This window comes from Canis lupus, chromosome 7 (genome assembly GCF_003254725.2).
Source record: "Canis lupus dingo isolate Sandy chromosome 7, ASM325472v2, whole genome shotgun sequence".
Classification (NCBI taxonomy): Eukaryota; Metazoa; Chordata; class Mammalia; order Carnivora; family Canidae; genus Canis; species Canis lupus.
Window position 1 is genome coordinate 31,075,069 of NC_064249.1, and position 16,382 is coordinate 31,091,450.

The 16,382-nt window shown below is 47.2% G+C and overlaps 1 protein-coding gene across 4 annotated transcripts in view; it reads left to right on the plus strand.

The window, feature by feature from the left end:
- Window positions 1-7,114: 7,114 nt before the first annotated feature.
- The window catches only part of ILDR2 (immunoglobulin like domain containing receptor 2), a 58,031-nt gene continuing 48,763 nt past the window's right edge, over window positions 7,115-16,382 (plus strand). Inside the window, exon 1 of one of the 4 annotated variants that reach the window (XM_025430490.3) lies at window positions 7,115-7,272. In XM_025430490.3, coding sequence (XP_025286275.1) covers window positions 7,227-7,272 — 46 coding nt within the window. In that variant the 5' untranslated portion in view covers window positions 7,115-7,226. Of the gene's footprint in view, window positions 7,273-7,500; window positions 7,710-9,291; window positions 9,313-9,426; window positions 9,585-16,382 lie in introns of those variants that run through there. The other 3 variants (XM_025430492.3, XM_049112358.1, XM_025430491.3) reach the window with 3 other exon arrangements.

Consider the following 16,382-nt stretch of genomic DNA (forward strand, 5'->3'; position numbering starts at 1 on the left):
GATAGTCACAGAGAGAGAGAGAGAGAGAGAGAGAGAGAGGCAGAGACACAGGCAGAGGGAGAAGCAGGCTCCATGCACCGGGAGCCCGACGTGGGATTCGATCCCGGGTCTCCAGGATCACGCCCTGGGCCAAAGGCAGGCGCCAAACCGCTGCGCCACCCAGGGATCCCCAAAAGTTTGTAATTAATTAAACAAAAACCCACATCGATCATCTCTGTGTCTAAAGCACCCACTCAGAATTGGGGTAGAAGTACAAAACTAACAATTCTATGAGAGAGCCCCACCTCTCTCCACAACTCCCAACACAAAGGTCAAAGCTGCTGTTTTTAAAACTAGCTTTCCAGAGCCTACAAATGACCCCTCATTTGTTTGAGCTGTTTCCTTTTATGCTCAGTGTCCAGGCTCTCTTATTCTAGCTCCTGTTCCTGCCTGTTATCTGGGGGTGAGGTCACTGGATGACATACTTGTTCTGGCTCACTTCCCTTTCTTAGGTCCCATCTTTGACCTGTGCCAGGGAAGAAGGCCTCTAGAAGGATGCTTACAGCTGAGAAGCAATCTTCTGGCTTAATCATCAAGACCTAGTGCCCAAGGCCTTGATAAAATATGGGAAGACAGGACCTCTTTAATCTTTCCTTTGGGCTGAAGGATATTGCTCAAGCACTGAAATCTGCTCTGCTGCTGATGTGGGGGTTGTTAATGTTGTTCAGGTCTCTGAAGGACACTAACATTGAAACAAAAAGAAACAAAAGGGGCGACTGGGTGGTGCAATTTGCTGAGAGTCCAACTCTTGGTTTTGGCTCAGGGGGTGATCTTGGGGTCCTGGGATCAGGTTGTGGTGGGTTCTGCACTCAGAGTTTTCTTAAAAAGTCTCTCTCCCTCTGCCTCTCACCCTACCCCCCTCACATGCTCTCTATCTCTCAAATAAATAAATACATCTTTTAAAAAAAGAAAGAAACGAAAGCAAAAATCAGAGAAAGAGCTCATGAAAGAGAAGCAAGCTGACTTCATCTTTGGCTCCGTAACTCTCAAAGAAATTATAGTTGAACCATCAGTTAGTAAGGGCTCCCAGGGCTTCAATTGCTCATAATTAACTTGATTAACTGCTCAGGATTGAGACAGAATGAGAGCAGGTGTACATTTGGGAGCTTTGTATCTGGCTAAAGATACAGGCCTGACAAAACATCTGTAACTCTTTCTTTGTGCCTCTTTCCTTCCTCTAGTGATGTCCCAGAAACAGTAAATTGTGGCACAGTTGTATCTTTTGTCCAGCAACTTTCTCTATGTTGTATAAATATTAGAGGATATAGAAAATTATTCAGGGATCCCTGGGTGGCGCAGCGGTTTGGCGCCTGCCTTTGGCCCAGGGCGCGATCCTGGAGACCCGGGATCGAATCCCACGTCGGGCTCCCGGTGCATGGAGCCTGCTTCTCCCTCTGCCTGTGTCTCTGCCTCTCTCTCTCTCTCTCTCTCTGTGACTATCATAAATAAATAAAAATTAAAAAAAAAAAAAAAAAAAAAAAAAAAAGAAAATTATTCAGAAGATATAAATGAATGACAATCCTACCCAGAGATAACCATTCTCAGTTTTTTGTTGTTTCCATTGACTCTTTTACCTGTATTTCCTATATTTCGGACCATCCTGTTTTACAGTTTTATGTTCTGCTCTTTTTTCTGTACATTGTCCTTGGATAGACCTTTGCAGGGAAATTGTCATTAGAAAGGTAACTCAGGTAGAGGCTGCCCACTGTTGGTGAGGTCTGGGCTCAGGATGGGGCAGGTAGTCACCATCCAATTCAGCATCCTACACCACTGTAGTTTGATTGGAAGCCTGAAATAGCAGACTTTTGGGTTAAATCTGCTTCAAGTACATGGAATTTTCAGCACATTTTTCCAATCTTTTACTTATTATATACTTACCACTGTTCTTGGCAGTACAGCTTTTTAAATTTTTTGGCATCATGCATTCTACATTTGCATATCCTTTCTTTAAAGCATTTTCTTAATGAAACAATTTATTCCTCAATATGAAAGGGCTTTCAGATTGAAAATGTCTCTAGTTTCCAGTATAGAGTGCCCAGAATCTCCAATTTTTTTTTCAGTTCCTTGCTTGAATTTAGATTTTTAAAAACTTATAATTCACTGAAGGTGGTTTTGAAGATGCGAGAGATGGGGAAGATAACAGACCTAAAGGGTAGCACAGGGAAGGAAAGCTGAACAAAACTTAGGTAAGAAACATGGTATCTATTTTAAAGTCAAACCTCATAGATTCTTCCTGGAAGTCAAGATCAGAGAAGAGAAGTAGAAATGTGATGTTATCTGTGTGCTTTAAAAAGACCTGTGTTAAGCAGGATTTATGTACATGCATGCCTATATGCCTGCAATGAAATCATGTTTTAAAGAGGATTCAGCTGCATTATATTTATAACCATGAGGTTGCTACCAGCTACCAGCATATCTCCTTGTGGTGGTTCACTTCTCTTCATGTCCTGATTCTGTTCTACAGTATACAGCTTTAATAAAGCAGTCTGCTAGCCCACTCCCCCTGCATCCCCAAGACCCACAATTCTAGCTATGGCTTCCTTCGACTCTGCTCTGGTCCCAGGAGTCTATGTTCTGACATGTTTGTCCCTGGCAGCTGCAGAGAGTTTGAAGTATTAGGGATTCAGACCCTGCCATAGCTGTGAAAGCTAATCTCTACTGTGGGTCCTGTCCTTTCTGGCCAAAAGAAATGTATAACTGGAGCATCACCAGATCTGAATCTGAGGCTCATTTGCAAACATCAACTCAACAGCTCCCCAGGGAAACAATAAAAGTAATTAGGTACTACCTCTTAAACCATAGAGTGCTTCAGAAGCGATTGAGGAAGGAAGGCAGTTAAAATGCAGATTTTCAGGCCCCTCCCAGAGTTCCTGATCTTAGTTTTTAGAAAGTCAGGGAATCTGCATTTTAAGTAAACACTTTAATGTAATTCTGATGCTGAAAGTTCAAAAACCACCCTTGGAAGGACCCCAGGATTCTGACATCATACCCCTCTACCATCAACAATACAGTAAAATGATATCACTGTTCTGTCTGTTTTCTACTGCCATCCTTTAGGCTGTGTGTTTTGAACCATTATGTGTGCCCTCAAAGGTTCTCTTAACCTTCCATCAGCTTGGTAGTAACCTATGCATTTGGGAGGGGCATACACCATGATTTAACCCAGTTTGGCACCTCCTTAGAGGTGGCTGGGAGTTCCCGACACTCAGGAAGATGCAGCCTAGACCAATTGTTCTTCTCCAGCTGGAAGGTATGCAGAGTGCTATACAGAAAACAAATGACCAGGTTGGTGGACAAGGCCCCTGTGTTCTATGACTCACTCTGGCACAAGCTTCTGCCCAAGTTTCCTGAAACCCTGTTGACATACACACAGGCATATACCTAGAGCACACATGCAAAGCTCACTTCTTTGGTGGGTGCTCACTTTCCACTTCCCATGTCTATGCAGGTTCTCTTTGCTTAGTCCATCTCTCCTTCCCAATTGTTCAACTCTTAAAAGTTGTCCGAGTTTTGGATAAAATACCATTGCTCTGTGTGCTTAGATATTAAACACTATTCAAAATTTTGTGCATTATGTGCACCCGCCCATGCACCCACAGTCAAATTCACATACAATAAATGGGAGAACATAATACAAAGACATCATCATATCAACTCTCTGGTCTGAGTGTCCTTTTATAGTACAAGGGGCATATGCTTTGGAGTCCAAAGACCTCAGTTCAAATCCTACCTCTACCATTTACAAGCTACTTAATCTTAGAGAAGTTAATTAAATTCTTTGAGCCTGAGCTTCCTCATTAGGGTTAAATGAGAAAGCTTGTAAAACACCTAGGACTGTGCTTAGAACCTAAGAGGAAATGTTAGGTATCTCCTTTATTCTTATTTTCTATTTTTATTTTATTTTATTTTTTAATGAAATAATCCTCCAAATTTCTCTCACATAGCATATTAGTCAGGGTTCTTAATTGCAAGTATCAAAAATCATCTCTGGCCAAAATACACAAAGAGGGAATTTATGAAAGATACTGGGTGCCAGGAAGGCTGAAGAGCCAGGTGCAGAAAATGGGCTGGAACCCAGAGAGATCTGCACAAGCAAGACCACAGCCAAAATCCCACCTCAGAGCAATCTGGTGGCCTGACCTCTGCCATAGCTGCGCCTGAACACTGGGTACCCCTACCCCCTCAGGGGCAAAATCTGATTCTCTGCTGTCTCTGCTTCTTTTATCACTTGCTCCAGACTCAAAAAGCTCTGAGTGAGAGCCTGTAGCCCAACTGGGGTGGTTAGGGTGGTGGCTCTAGACTCTCTGGTTTCCACACTTGGAGTTTATCAAAAACAATGATATAGGCAGACTGAGTCTGAGGACCCAGAGGGTGTCCATGGACCAGCTATAAGCCAAGAGGGTCGTTGGCTTTGTGCAGGATAGGATAGAAATCAAATGTGAGCCGAGAGGAAGTAGGAACAGAGTTTATTAAAGACAGAGAGAGTAGATACAGCACCTGAGGGACTCAGAAAGAAAAAGGAGAATGAATCTTTTCTTTGCTTGTGGCCTGGGGATTTTATTGTGGTCTGGTGTACATGTCCTCTCATGCATCCAGGAACCAGTCAAAACAAGGGTGAGTGCTCAAGTGTCCTCCAGAAGCTACTGATGCCCTAGAGCCAGAGGTTTTCGCATCAAGCTGTCTGGAGTTAGTGATCTACATGATGACCTTGCCCAGTCACTCCTTAGATGTAATCTATTGTGCTGGAAGACTCCAAAGAAATTATGAATTCCTTGAGCTGTACAAGGAGGACCTACATTATCTGTACCACGGGGTATGTGTAAGGTGTGGGGCTGCAGGCGCTAGTGAGAACAGAAGCAGGGAAAGGAGCAAAAATGCGGTCTTTCATGAGTCCTTTTAGTTTTTCTGTCACAATAAGAAGGTAATTCAAATGTCAAGTAGTCATAAAAGATCAGTGTCCAGAGTCTTTTCTCACCCTAATGTTCATATTGCATCTGTTTCATCTATAAATTCATTCTTAAGTGTGTACAGAGTCTTTCTCTCCAGGAACTCTCCTCAACCCTCGAACTACTCTGTTTCAGAGGCAATTTTACACCTTTCTGCCTTGTCTCCTTTCTTTTCTCTGTCCAGAATTCCCTGTCCTGCCCCCTTTCCATCACCAGTCTCTGAACAGCCCAAATCTTGCCCACTCTGCAAATGCCGGTGGAGATGCCACCGTTTCTTTCTTTTTTTTTTTTTATTTTTTTATTTTTTATTTACAATAGTCACACAGAGAGAGAGAGAGAGAGAGGGGCAGAGACACAGGCAGAGGGAGAAGCAGGCTCCATGCACCGGGAGCCCGATGTGGGATTCGATCCCGGGTCTCCAGGATCGCGCCCTGGGCCAAAGGCAGGCGCCAAACCGCTGCGCCACCCAGGGATCCCCCACCGTTTCTTTCTTGTGGTGCTGTGCCCCACTCCTTCCATGCTCCTTCCAATGTGTTCCTTTTTTTTTTTTTTTTTTTTTAAGGTTTTATTTATTCATGAGAGTTACAGAGAGAGGCAGAGGGAGAAGCAGGCTCCCTGCAGGGAGCCCTATGTGGGACTCCATCCCAAGACCCAGGGATCAGGACCTGAGCCCAAGGCAGATGTTCAACCACTGAGCCACCCAAGGTGCTCCTTTCCATTGTGTTCTGAGGGCACTCTTGCTATGTCTCCCTTACCATCTCTGCTCCATTTTACAACAAATATGTGTTCTGCTTTTAATGGCCTCACCTTCCTTCCTCTCCTGGATCCACGTTGAAGCTCTTGAACGGCTTGGAAGTCTGTTTTATTCATATTGCAGCGCAGGTCTTAGGACCTAGTAGATGCTTAATACATACTTGTCAAGCAAAGCTCAGGTTTCTTCTCATGTGTCTCTCAACGCATACATTTAGACTCCTTTCCTACACACATGTGACAGATCCGTTTAAAAAAAAATGGAAACAATCCATGTGAGTGCACCCTGCAAACTGTAGTGTTGAACAAATGCATTTGATCTTAGCCAAAGGCCTAGAAGTGATTAAGAGGTGGACCCATATGAATTGCATAACTATTTCATTCTAGTTTCACCTATGTTCTGTTAAAGACCTAGGTGCGGGCAGCCCCGGTGGCTCAGCGGTTTAGCGCTGCCTTTGGTCTAGGGCGTGATCCTGGCGACTCAGGATCGAGACCCAGGATCGAGTCCCACATCGGGCTCCCTGCATGGAGCCTGCTTCTCCCTCTGCCTGTGTCTTTGCCTCTCAGACTCTCTGTCTCTCATGAATAAATAAATAAAATCTTAAAAAAAAAAAAAAAAGAGCTAGGCGCCCTTATTATGCTTCAGGGTGTTTTCACAGGAGAAGGTTGCAGCGCGGGTCTCTCTCCCACCCCTACCTTTCCCGATTTTGCAGAGCCTCTGGGGTCCCTTGCATTGCCAAGAAGGGAAGCCCACCGAGGGACGGGGGGCGCCGCAGAAGCGGAGCCCCTTCGCCCAAGAGGACTTGCTGGGCCAAGTCCCGTGACAGCTCATGCCCAGTCCCCGCGCGTCGCCCCTCCTGCCTCCGTCCCTCTCCCGGCTCAGGTTGGCCAGAGCCACCTGCGTCCGCGGACTCCCCCTCCCAGAGCCTCCGCTCCGTCGGGTCTCGGGTTCCCTGGGAGACGCAGCGCCGACGGCCCCGCTCCCGCAGCCCGCCTCCCCCGCACCCTCTGCCCCCCGCGTACTTTGCTACTCGGCGCGACCTCGGGGCCGGCACGTGACCCAGAAACTTGGGAAGCCCCGGGGCGGCGGGCGGCGGGCGGCGGGCGGCGGGCGGCGGAGGCGGAGGCGGCCGAGCTCCCCCGCGCGGCGGGCTCTGCGGCCGGGAGGCGCTCGCCCCGCGCCGCGCTCGCTGCCTGGGCGTGCGGAGCGCCGTGCGGGAGCGGCCGGGAGCCGCGCCGAGCCAGCCCCGGAGGCCGCGGCAGCGCGCGCTCGGCAGGCGGCGCGGCGGGCCCGGCGGGCGGCGGTGCCCAGGGACGCCGGGGGCCCGCTCGCGCGCGCGGCCGCAGCCCCGCAGCCCCGCAGCCCCGCAGCCCCGCAGCCCCGCCGCCGCCGCCGCCCCCGCCGCCCCCGCCGCCTGGCCACCCCGAGCCTGGCGCTGCCGCCCTTCCCCACTTTGCTCACTCCTTCCTCTGAATGGGAAGTTGGGGAACATGGACGGGGTCGTGCTGGCGTGGACCGCGCTCTTCTGGCTAACAGGTAGGAGTCCTTTTCTACCAACGCCAAGAACTTTCTGTATATCCCCTTGGTGGGGGCTGTGCCCGCCCTGCCCGAGCCGCGCCCCCCCCCCCCCCCCCCCCCGGCTGGGCTCGGAGCTGCTCCGCGGCTCGGCAGGCAGGTGGGGGCAGGGGCTGGGCGCGCTAGGATGATGGGGGAGGCGGGGGAGAAGCTCGGCTACAAGTGAGACGGGTCGACATGCAGGTGTCGGACTCCTTGGGGGATTGTTCTTGCGCTTGTGCATTTCCTCTTCCACACAACGGTTCTTGTCGATATTATCCTGAGTTGGTAATGCTGTGTGGTTCCTGGGAAGAGCCTGGTTAGGAAAAAAAAAAAGAAAAAGAAAAAGAAAGCAAGCAAGCAAGAAAGGAAAAGAAAGCTCGGAGGAGACATAAATTGGGAGAACTGCTTTTCTGGAGGTGAGGGATGGAGGAGTGTCTCCCTGATGCCTTCCCTGGAGAAGCCGGGAGACCCCGCGGCGTCCGCCCTGTGCCTCGCGGTGCGGTAGGGCGGGATGAGGAAGGAGATGGGGATGCAGGCTTGATTGGCCGTGGAGTTTAGGGCCTGGCTCGCTCGCGCGTGGTGCCATTTGGGGGAGTGGTCCCATAGCCGAGAAGAACCTTCCTCCCCAGATAAACAGTCTCCCCTCCCCCAGTGAGGATAAATTGCAGAGATATCCAGAAGGTAGAGCTTCTCCCCAGCATTCAAGCCCCTTCCGCTAGCTGGGTCCTTAGTGTGCTTTCTCCTCCCCTTTGGTGAACTTTCTCCCCACCCGCCAGCCTGAGGTCTGGAAAGGCTCTTGCTCCTGGCACGTTGTCTCACACGAGGGTCCTGCGAGGCTGAGGGACCGGTGGCCAGTCCTGAGAGATTCACAAAGTAACCCAGCTTGGGTGGGGGGTGGGCATGGGTGAGGAAGGTTCGGGTAGTTTGGGAAGGGGCTGAGACAAAGATTCCAGGCAAGGTGGAATGGTTAAGAAAGGAACAAGGGGTCAGAAAGGTTGCGAGGATAGGATGAGGGCAGTGCAGGGCAGGAGAGAAATCAGAAAATAGCACCAAAAAAAAAAAAAAAAAAAAAAAAGTTCTGTTCCCTCTGGGGGCACCAATCAGAAAATTTGGAAAAATCCAGTCAGTAGGAAAAGGAGAACAAGTTTAAAATCTCTAAGGCAGTCATTGAAAGCAGATAAAATGTATTTAAGAAGAAAAGCAAAAACTCCATTTCCCATAGCTTCAAAGAAGATTATTGATTGCCTCACATTTTTTTCTCCCTCTTATTCCAAATGAGGGCCCTCAACACTCAGTCTGCCCCATGCTGGCTTTAGGTATAGGGGATGGGGGTGGGCAGGGCATGTCAGCAGAGTTAGCCTCTTCTCTTGGCTGCTCTGAGTTCATCCCTCCCACATTATTCAAATATGAATCATCTCTAATTTCAGGGTTTGGCTGATCCATGTCTCCCCACTCCCCTGGCCTCCTAGTGCCTTCTACTTCCACCCTCACTGATTCTGAATGTCCTTAATTTGCCTCTACTTCTGCGCTATCATACTAGAAGGCAACTAGGCCTGAAGCCCGAATCACCCCTCCCTGAGACCAATGAGGCATCCTGGGGCAAGAGTTATAAGTCAGAGATATGCTCTTCTAGATACCCCAAGGTATGCCCAAGAAAAGCACAGGGAGTGGGGGCAGAAGGGGAACATAGAGCCCTTGTGGCTAGCAGCTTTTTATGAAATGGAATCATATCATTTGAAGGGGCCACAGGCCATCTAGTCCAGTCCCTTAGTTGATAAAAATAGAGGCCCAAAGAGGTAATTGGCACCCAACAAATGTGTGATGGAGCCGGGACTAGAACCTAGTTCTCCAAACCCCAGGCCAATCCCATTTGCGTTCTCCTGAGCTACCTCACTGGGCTTTTTTTTGGTTGTAGGCTGTTCTGTTCTGTGTGTATTTTGAGGGGAGTTGCTGCTTTGTCCTTGGCTCCTTTGCTCTGTACCTGGAGAGGCCACCCCCCTGCCTAGTGGCAGGCAACAGGTTAGTTATTAGGGCCTCCTCAGCTGTCAGAGGCTGGGCTTCTGTGCTCTGCACAGGAGGTTGGCCCTCTGAGATCCCACTGAGCACTGCAGGCATCCCCTGATCCCAGCCTCTGCTTCCCCCCCCATCCCGGCAGGCTGCTGGACACGCTGCCTCAGCCTCAGCAAAGTAGAGGAGCTGACAATGGCGGCTGAGGGGTGTGGGGGGGGAGGAGCAGTCAAGGAGGAGATGAATTCAGACTCATGGCTCCCAGAAAAACCCTGAGAGGAAAGGTAAGAAATTTCAGTCCAGCCCGATCAATGAATTCTCTCCTGAGGGGGTGGTACAAAGAGGAGAGAGGGAAGGACAGATCAAAAATGAGTCAGGGAGCCAGGGGAAAAACACATTCATTCTCCTTCTCCCTCCCTTTGTCCTCCCCCACTCTCTCCCGTCCCTCCTCCCCTCCCCTGTTTCTCTCTTCTAATGCCGGCTGAGCAATTTCTAATCAACACTTTAGGTTTTTTCCTCAGTCTCAGGCAGCTCCTTCCTTGTCTTTCATTGCTAAAATTCTGCTGTATATTTAGTCTCATGATTTCTCATTGTCACTGTGATGCTGCTTCCTGTAATAAATTGTTGCTGTTGTTGTTTTGAACAAACATAGTGTTTCTCAGCTGCTATTTTAGCAACAGGTGCCATCCAGCAGTAGGACCTGAAGGAGGCTTCACCAGGTCTTTGTTCCTGAAGGCGGATGGCATTCCCTGTGTTCCTGGCAGCAGAGGCTGCCAGAGGCTCTCTCCCAGGGAGGGAGCTGGCGACGTGCTTTCCCTGAGACTTTTGGGTCTCTGTGGTGAAGATTGCTATGCTCTGTTAGCATTTCTTTTGGTTGCCTTTTGGTTGTATTCACTCACTTATCCATCCATTCTACAGGCACACACTAAATCCCTCTGCTTTCTAAGTATTGTGATGGGTGCTGAGGATAAAGAGAGGAAAGACACAGCCGTTCCCCTCAGAGTTGTCAGTTTAGTCGTGACTCGAGCGACTTTTCTGGTGATTGTGGTTTGGAAGCAGAAGGTCCTCTGATGAGAGCTGTGAGAACCACACAGAGGCTAGGAGAGCACCCAAGCCACCCTGAGGTGGAGGCGGAGCAGTCTTAAAGGAGCTCCTAGGAGACATGTGTTCATGCCTCTTCAGCTGCTGAGTTACTAACCACATCCAGCGTGGTACTGGGGTTATGGAGATGAATGAGACACAGCCCTGCCTTCCAGCACTCGCAGTCTGGTGGCAGGACACCATTATGGAGTAGCCTATCCCCAGGCAGTAGCAGAGATCTGCACCGAGTGCTTTGGGATGCTCCATGGGGGCTGGGTCCCAGCCCAGCCTGTAGGGAGAAGGAAGTATCTAGGGGAGGTTGTTGCCTGGGCTGGCTTGCATTCCAGTAGATGCCTGGTGACTGTGTGCAGAGAGTTAAAGCACTGTTAGCCCTGGAGAAGGAAGAGTGGCTTTCAGAGGTTGTTGACACCTCAACTTCCACTGTCTCCTTCTCTGTCCTGCTTACCTTTCAATTTCTCTCCCTCTACTGTTTTTCTTTCCCCTGCAGAAGAGACCTTGCCCTTACCAGAGCATCTTCTTCCAACACTTTGTCACAGCTCTCCCAACTCCCCTCCGGCCCCCAGCCAGATGCTTTTTTCTGGACTAGAAGAGGGGACTTGTTTCAGAGACTCACATGATTCTGCTGGTTGGCTAGTTTCTACAGACTTGGAATTAGTAGTAGCAGCAATCTTAGTGCAAGTACTTAGTACTCAGTACAGTGTTTGCAGTTTCAGTGCCAGGACTTGGTTGGTGGAAGGAATCCTGACCTGGGAGTTAAGGATTGGGTTCTAGTCCTACCTGCTCCATAGCTTGACTATGTAACCATGAGATCTGGGTCTCATAATCTGTTGAATGAGATGACTTCTAAGGTCACTTTCAGCTCAAAGATTCTATGGTTTAAATCTTTTTTCCATTTAATTTTAATGAGTTGGAAGTCACAACTAAAGCGTGACAGGTCCAGTCTTTCTTTTATAATTCACCTAGTGAAAAGCCCCAGTTTCTTCAGCCTTTCCCAGATCAATAATGATTGGAATGAAAAACACTAGCTGAGGAGGGAAAGCTCTTGTTAGGATTGTCAGAGGGATAGATGGAATAGCACTTGGTGCTTGGTAGATAGAGGGTCCACTCATATTGGGGACTGGTAAAGCAAGGCAAGCACTTTGGACTAGGTGGGATGAATCCTACTCTAGCCAACACAGTCCCTTCTGGTGTCAACTTTTTGTTCCAGGACCTACTTACCTCTTCACTCTTTCTGACATTTTAGCACTTATGTCTCCTTTTCTGCCATCAAGAATATAAAGAAAGGTGTGATGTGGTTGTTGTTCTTGCTTATTTACATGCTATGATGCTTTTCTTTGTGTTAAAGGGCTTTCCTATACATTACGCCTTTTGATCATTTAAAGCAAGAATGGTTGATATTACCTACCCCTGTATAAGAAGGCAAAAGCTTAGAGAGAATAAATAACTTGTCCACGTCCATGGTATCTTCTTGTTTAAAAGAATAAGAAATAGTGTCACTGACTTAATATGACTTGGTTGGGTCAAGTGCCTGAGTCCAAGGGAAACTTCTTTTCTGCCTGAATCCAAGGGTCAAAGTAGAACTCTCGATTTAAGTGAACATACATAGTGTCTTTTATGGGGCACTGGGTAGTGAGGCTCAGAAGTCATAAAGCTCAGGGAAATATTGCAGGGAAAAGTGAGAAAGAGTAGCATTTTGTTTTTCCAATAACTCTTAAGATCTAATGGGAAGGAGTAAATGAGAAGTGCTCCAGTGAGCACAGGAGAGGGTATCAGAGCCCATTTGGGACTAGGGGTTGGTGCTATGCACTCAGGAGCCACACAGGATGTAGCTGTGGCATATGTATGCTTAAAATTTTGGTTTTCAAGATAGTCTTTGGCTCTCTGAAAAAGAAAGAAGGCATCTTGGATGACTAGTGTTCTTTACGGGCCAAGAACAAATAAGAACTCCGAAGAGCATGCTGCTTCCCCTGTTTCCCCGCAGCACCTGCGGTCCTGCATTAGGAGTAGAACCCTTGCATTTGGTCCCGGGATCCTGCATCATGACTCCTCCTGTGCCCTCTGCTCATCAGGAGGCAGACTCAGAGGCAGTGCAGGAAGAGGGATTAGATTCAAACTGACCTGGATTTGAAAACTAGCTTAATATTTTACTGTATCTTCTTTGGTTTTAAAATGGGAAATGAATTTAAATTATAGGTTGTTGTGATAATTAAAATGGAATTATATAAAACTCGTAGCACAATATTTGGTACACAGTAGGCCCTCAATACTAATTATGAACCCCAAATAGGTATGTTAGCCAGCATTTTGAGGCCGCGATGAGCAACCTCCAAATCTCAATAGCTCACTTGAGCAAACATTTAGTTCTTGCTCATATTACATGGGAGCCAAAGTCAGCTGCGAGTTAGCTGTGACTTGGCTAGAATTGGTATACTTGGCTCAGTTCCAAATGTTTTCTTATTCTGAGACCCAGGATGAGGGATCAGTCACTGTTTGGGCATACTTTTGTTATGGCAGAGGGCTCAAGAAGGTAGGGAGAAGGCTTAGAGTGCCAGAGCCAAAGCATGTACACACCTTTTAAACTTTTGCTTGGACATATCTTATGGCATGCGTGTCATGCAGAAAAGCCCAGGGTTTTTGGAGTGGTGAGTGTCCTCTGCCTACAGGGAACAATGCAAGAGTCCAGAGGGAAAACTAATTGGGAACAAATAATAAGCTCTATTAACTGGGTTAAATCATTCAACAAATATGTTGAATACCTACTATGTAGCAGAGTCTTTAAAAGGCTACAGGGGAGTTTGTTGTTAATGGCAGAGACAGATAGCTAGGTAGGAAGTTCTCAGGCAATGCAATGTCATCCTCTGGGGTGCTGGAACTACAGTAAGAGCAAGGAGAAACTTCTAGAGGAAGTGACAGCTGAGCAAGTTTGGAGAGATAAGTAGGAATTACTAGGTGAAAAGTGGGATGGGAGAAGGAGAATTTATAGAGGGAACAGCATGTGCAAAAGCCAAGAATCAGGGAGGATGTGATTTGTGAAAATTACAAATGTTTTAGTATGATTGGGGAATTTACTGCAGCAGGAGGAATGAAAGAGAGTGGCCCTCTCTGAAAGGGGCCAGTTGTGCTCCTGAAATGGCGAGGAATCTTTAAAAGGGTCAGAACAAAGGAATGCCCCGAGCAGATGTGCATTTTAGAAATGTCATTGGGACCACAATGTGGAGAATAGGTTAGATGTGGGCAAACTTGCAGCAGAAACCACCCAGGAGACCCTTGTGGAAAGAGAGACAAAGCATGCTGAGAGCCTGAAGTCACAGGGTGCAGTGGGGATGGGAGAGGTGGACAGAGTGACTGGAGGTAGAAGAGTGGCATGGTTGGATGTGCAGGTTGAAGGAGCGGGTATGCCAAAGATACTTTCAGTTTTGTGGCTTGGGATTGCTGGGGATGCCATTTGTGAGCATGAACTATCTAAGTTGCTATAACAAGAGACTAAAATGCAGTAATGCACAGAAAATAATTTCTTTCTCTCTCCTATAACAATCTGGACCTAGTGGGGGGTGAGTCTCCCATTCCCAGCGTGTGGCTGCCAAGACTGCTCCAGTGACAAACATTCTCAGCAGTTGGACCAAGGAAGGCAGAGGGCCAGGGCATGCAGCTTGTGCTGCAGCTTTAGAAAGGGGACCTAGAAGTTGCACATATCACTTCTCACATACTTTCATCCTGAGCATATGGTCACAATTAGCTACAAAGAAGCTAGGAAATGTTGTATTTGGTTGGTTTGGGGGGCTAGATTAAGACCCAAGCAGTTCCTTTACTAACGGAAGAGGATAGTAGGTGTCTCCCTCTATAGAGTGACATGTTGGAGGTGCTTGTGTAACATCCATGTGGAGAAGGAAGTTCGAATTTGGGTCTGGAGCTCAGGGGAGAGATCTAAACTGGAAACATAGGCAACAGCTTGGTAAAGGTTGATCAAGAGTTTTCTCTGTCCAAAGAGCCCGTCCATCCCAGAAAGCTGACCCACCCAGTTAACCAGGACAGCTTCCACAGCACCTCTGCCCTGCAGGGTAGGGACTAACCCCTTTTAGTACAGCTTTGGTCCCATTGGAACAGCAGGGGGGCCAGTGAGACATTAGTCACAAGCTCATTCCAGGTCTCTGGGAGACAAGGCAAATCAGACAGAAAAGAATATGCTTCTGGCTTTTATCTGCTCAATGGTGGCCGAGAATGGGAAAGCATGGCTCAGTTGGACACACAGGACTTATGCTTAATGAATGGCAAGCTCTGTGCGCACAAGTACCAGAGCTATGGGTAGCAGATAATAACTAGGCCATAAGCAAAGCCTCCTTGGGCAAGGGCAGCACTGACATTTTCCATAGTCCCATGGAAGTGGGGGAACTATTGCTGCCTTTGGGGACTGTCAGGGAGAAAGCACACAAGGATGCTGTCATGTTTTTGTTTTTGTATTTGTTTTTGTTTTAAATCTCCAAATGGTACATCTGGTCACCCTAACCCTAACATGGATTGAGCAATCAGGTGTCATGATAGCAAACAAGAGAAGCTGATCCTGGCCAATTTGGGCAGGAAAGGAATTTGCTGGAAAGCAGTTGATTAACTTACAGAACCAACAGGAAAGCTGGATAATTAGGCTTAGATATTAGGCAAATACCAAGGGAATGTCTACTATTCTTTGTAAAGTCTTTTTATTTTTTAATCCAGGTATATCAGGAAGATGAATTGTTCCTATTTCTTTAGGGAGGAAAAAAAAGACCCAAGCTGCATTCTCTTTACCTTTAAACCTTGAGCCTGCAGGGCAACATTTCTCCAAATACTTTGCTCCTATCCTGACAATGCTACTGAGGGGTGGACAGGCTTTATTTTCTCATCTGGATTGTGAACTAAACCTAGAGGAGCTGGGTAGATACTTCATATTCGTCTCTTACCCTTAGAAAATATGTCCATCAGTTGTCTCTAGGCAGTGTCTTAAGAAATCGGGACAACATGTTAAAAGCGTGAAGACAAGAGATAAATTTCTTAAAGAAGATCAACTTGAAGGCAGGAAAAGGAAGAGTTGTATTGTCACACTGAATGAAGAGAAACCTTAGGAGTCTGAAGGCCAAGATATGCTGGGGAACATGTGAGTCTGAGGTCAAAATCCCACTTCTGGGACTTCAAGACTTAAAGATGGATGAGCTCTTTATTCTAAAGATACCTATTTTTACAATGATGATTTTCCATAACCTTCAGCAGCAATCTTTGCTTCTGTAAAATGGGGCTGTGCTTAAGATCTGCTTCTCAAAGATGTAGCAGGCAGGAATAGCTTACCAAGTAACTAGTGGGGAAAAGGAACTGGCTTTGGGAAAAAATGAAATTGCTAAAATAAGAACAGCTTTGCTTTAGATATTGCTTTTGTTATTCTTGCAAGAACACGGTTCGTTGTGTATAGAATCTTTTTCTTTACATGAGAATTGGGGCAGGACCTTATTTTGCCACATGAAGGGAGGCATTGTCTGCACTTGGAGCTGATCTTCCCTGGCCTAGTGACTGGCTGAGTTGGGGGCTGCTCTCTGAGCTGTCACTCATCACTCTACTTCTAGGTAGCTTTTCTAGTTATTCGCCGGAATCCATTCTCTGCACTAGGGGTAATCTGCTAAGAAAGGTCCTTCTGACTCACTCCTTCATTTATTCTTTCATTCTTTGATTCATTCCACATTGTATGACCTTCAGCCATATTCTGTGACTTTGTTATATACCAGGGATACACAGCCAACCAAATCCTGGTCCCTGCCCTCAGGGACCTTAGAGTTAGAAATTAAGTTTACATTGGATTTCTCAAGATCTGGGACTGGTCTTTCAAATTGATTTTCCCAGAACTTAACATAATGTTTTAAAATATGTTTTTGATTGAATTTGAATTAGATAGTCAAGGGCAGTTTCTCTGTGCATCAAGAGCACAGTAGAAGTTACAGGAATGGTCTGGTGGTCTAAGA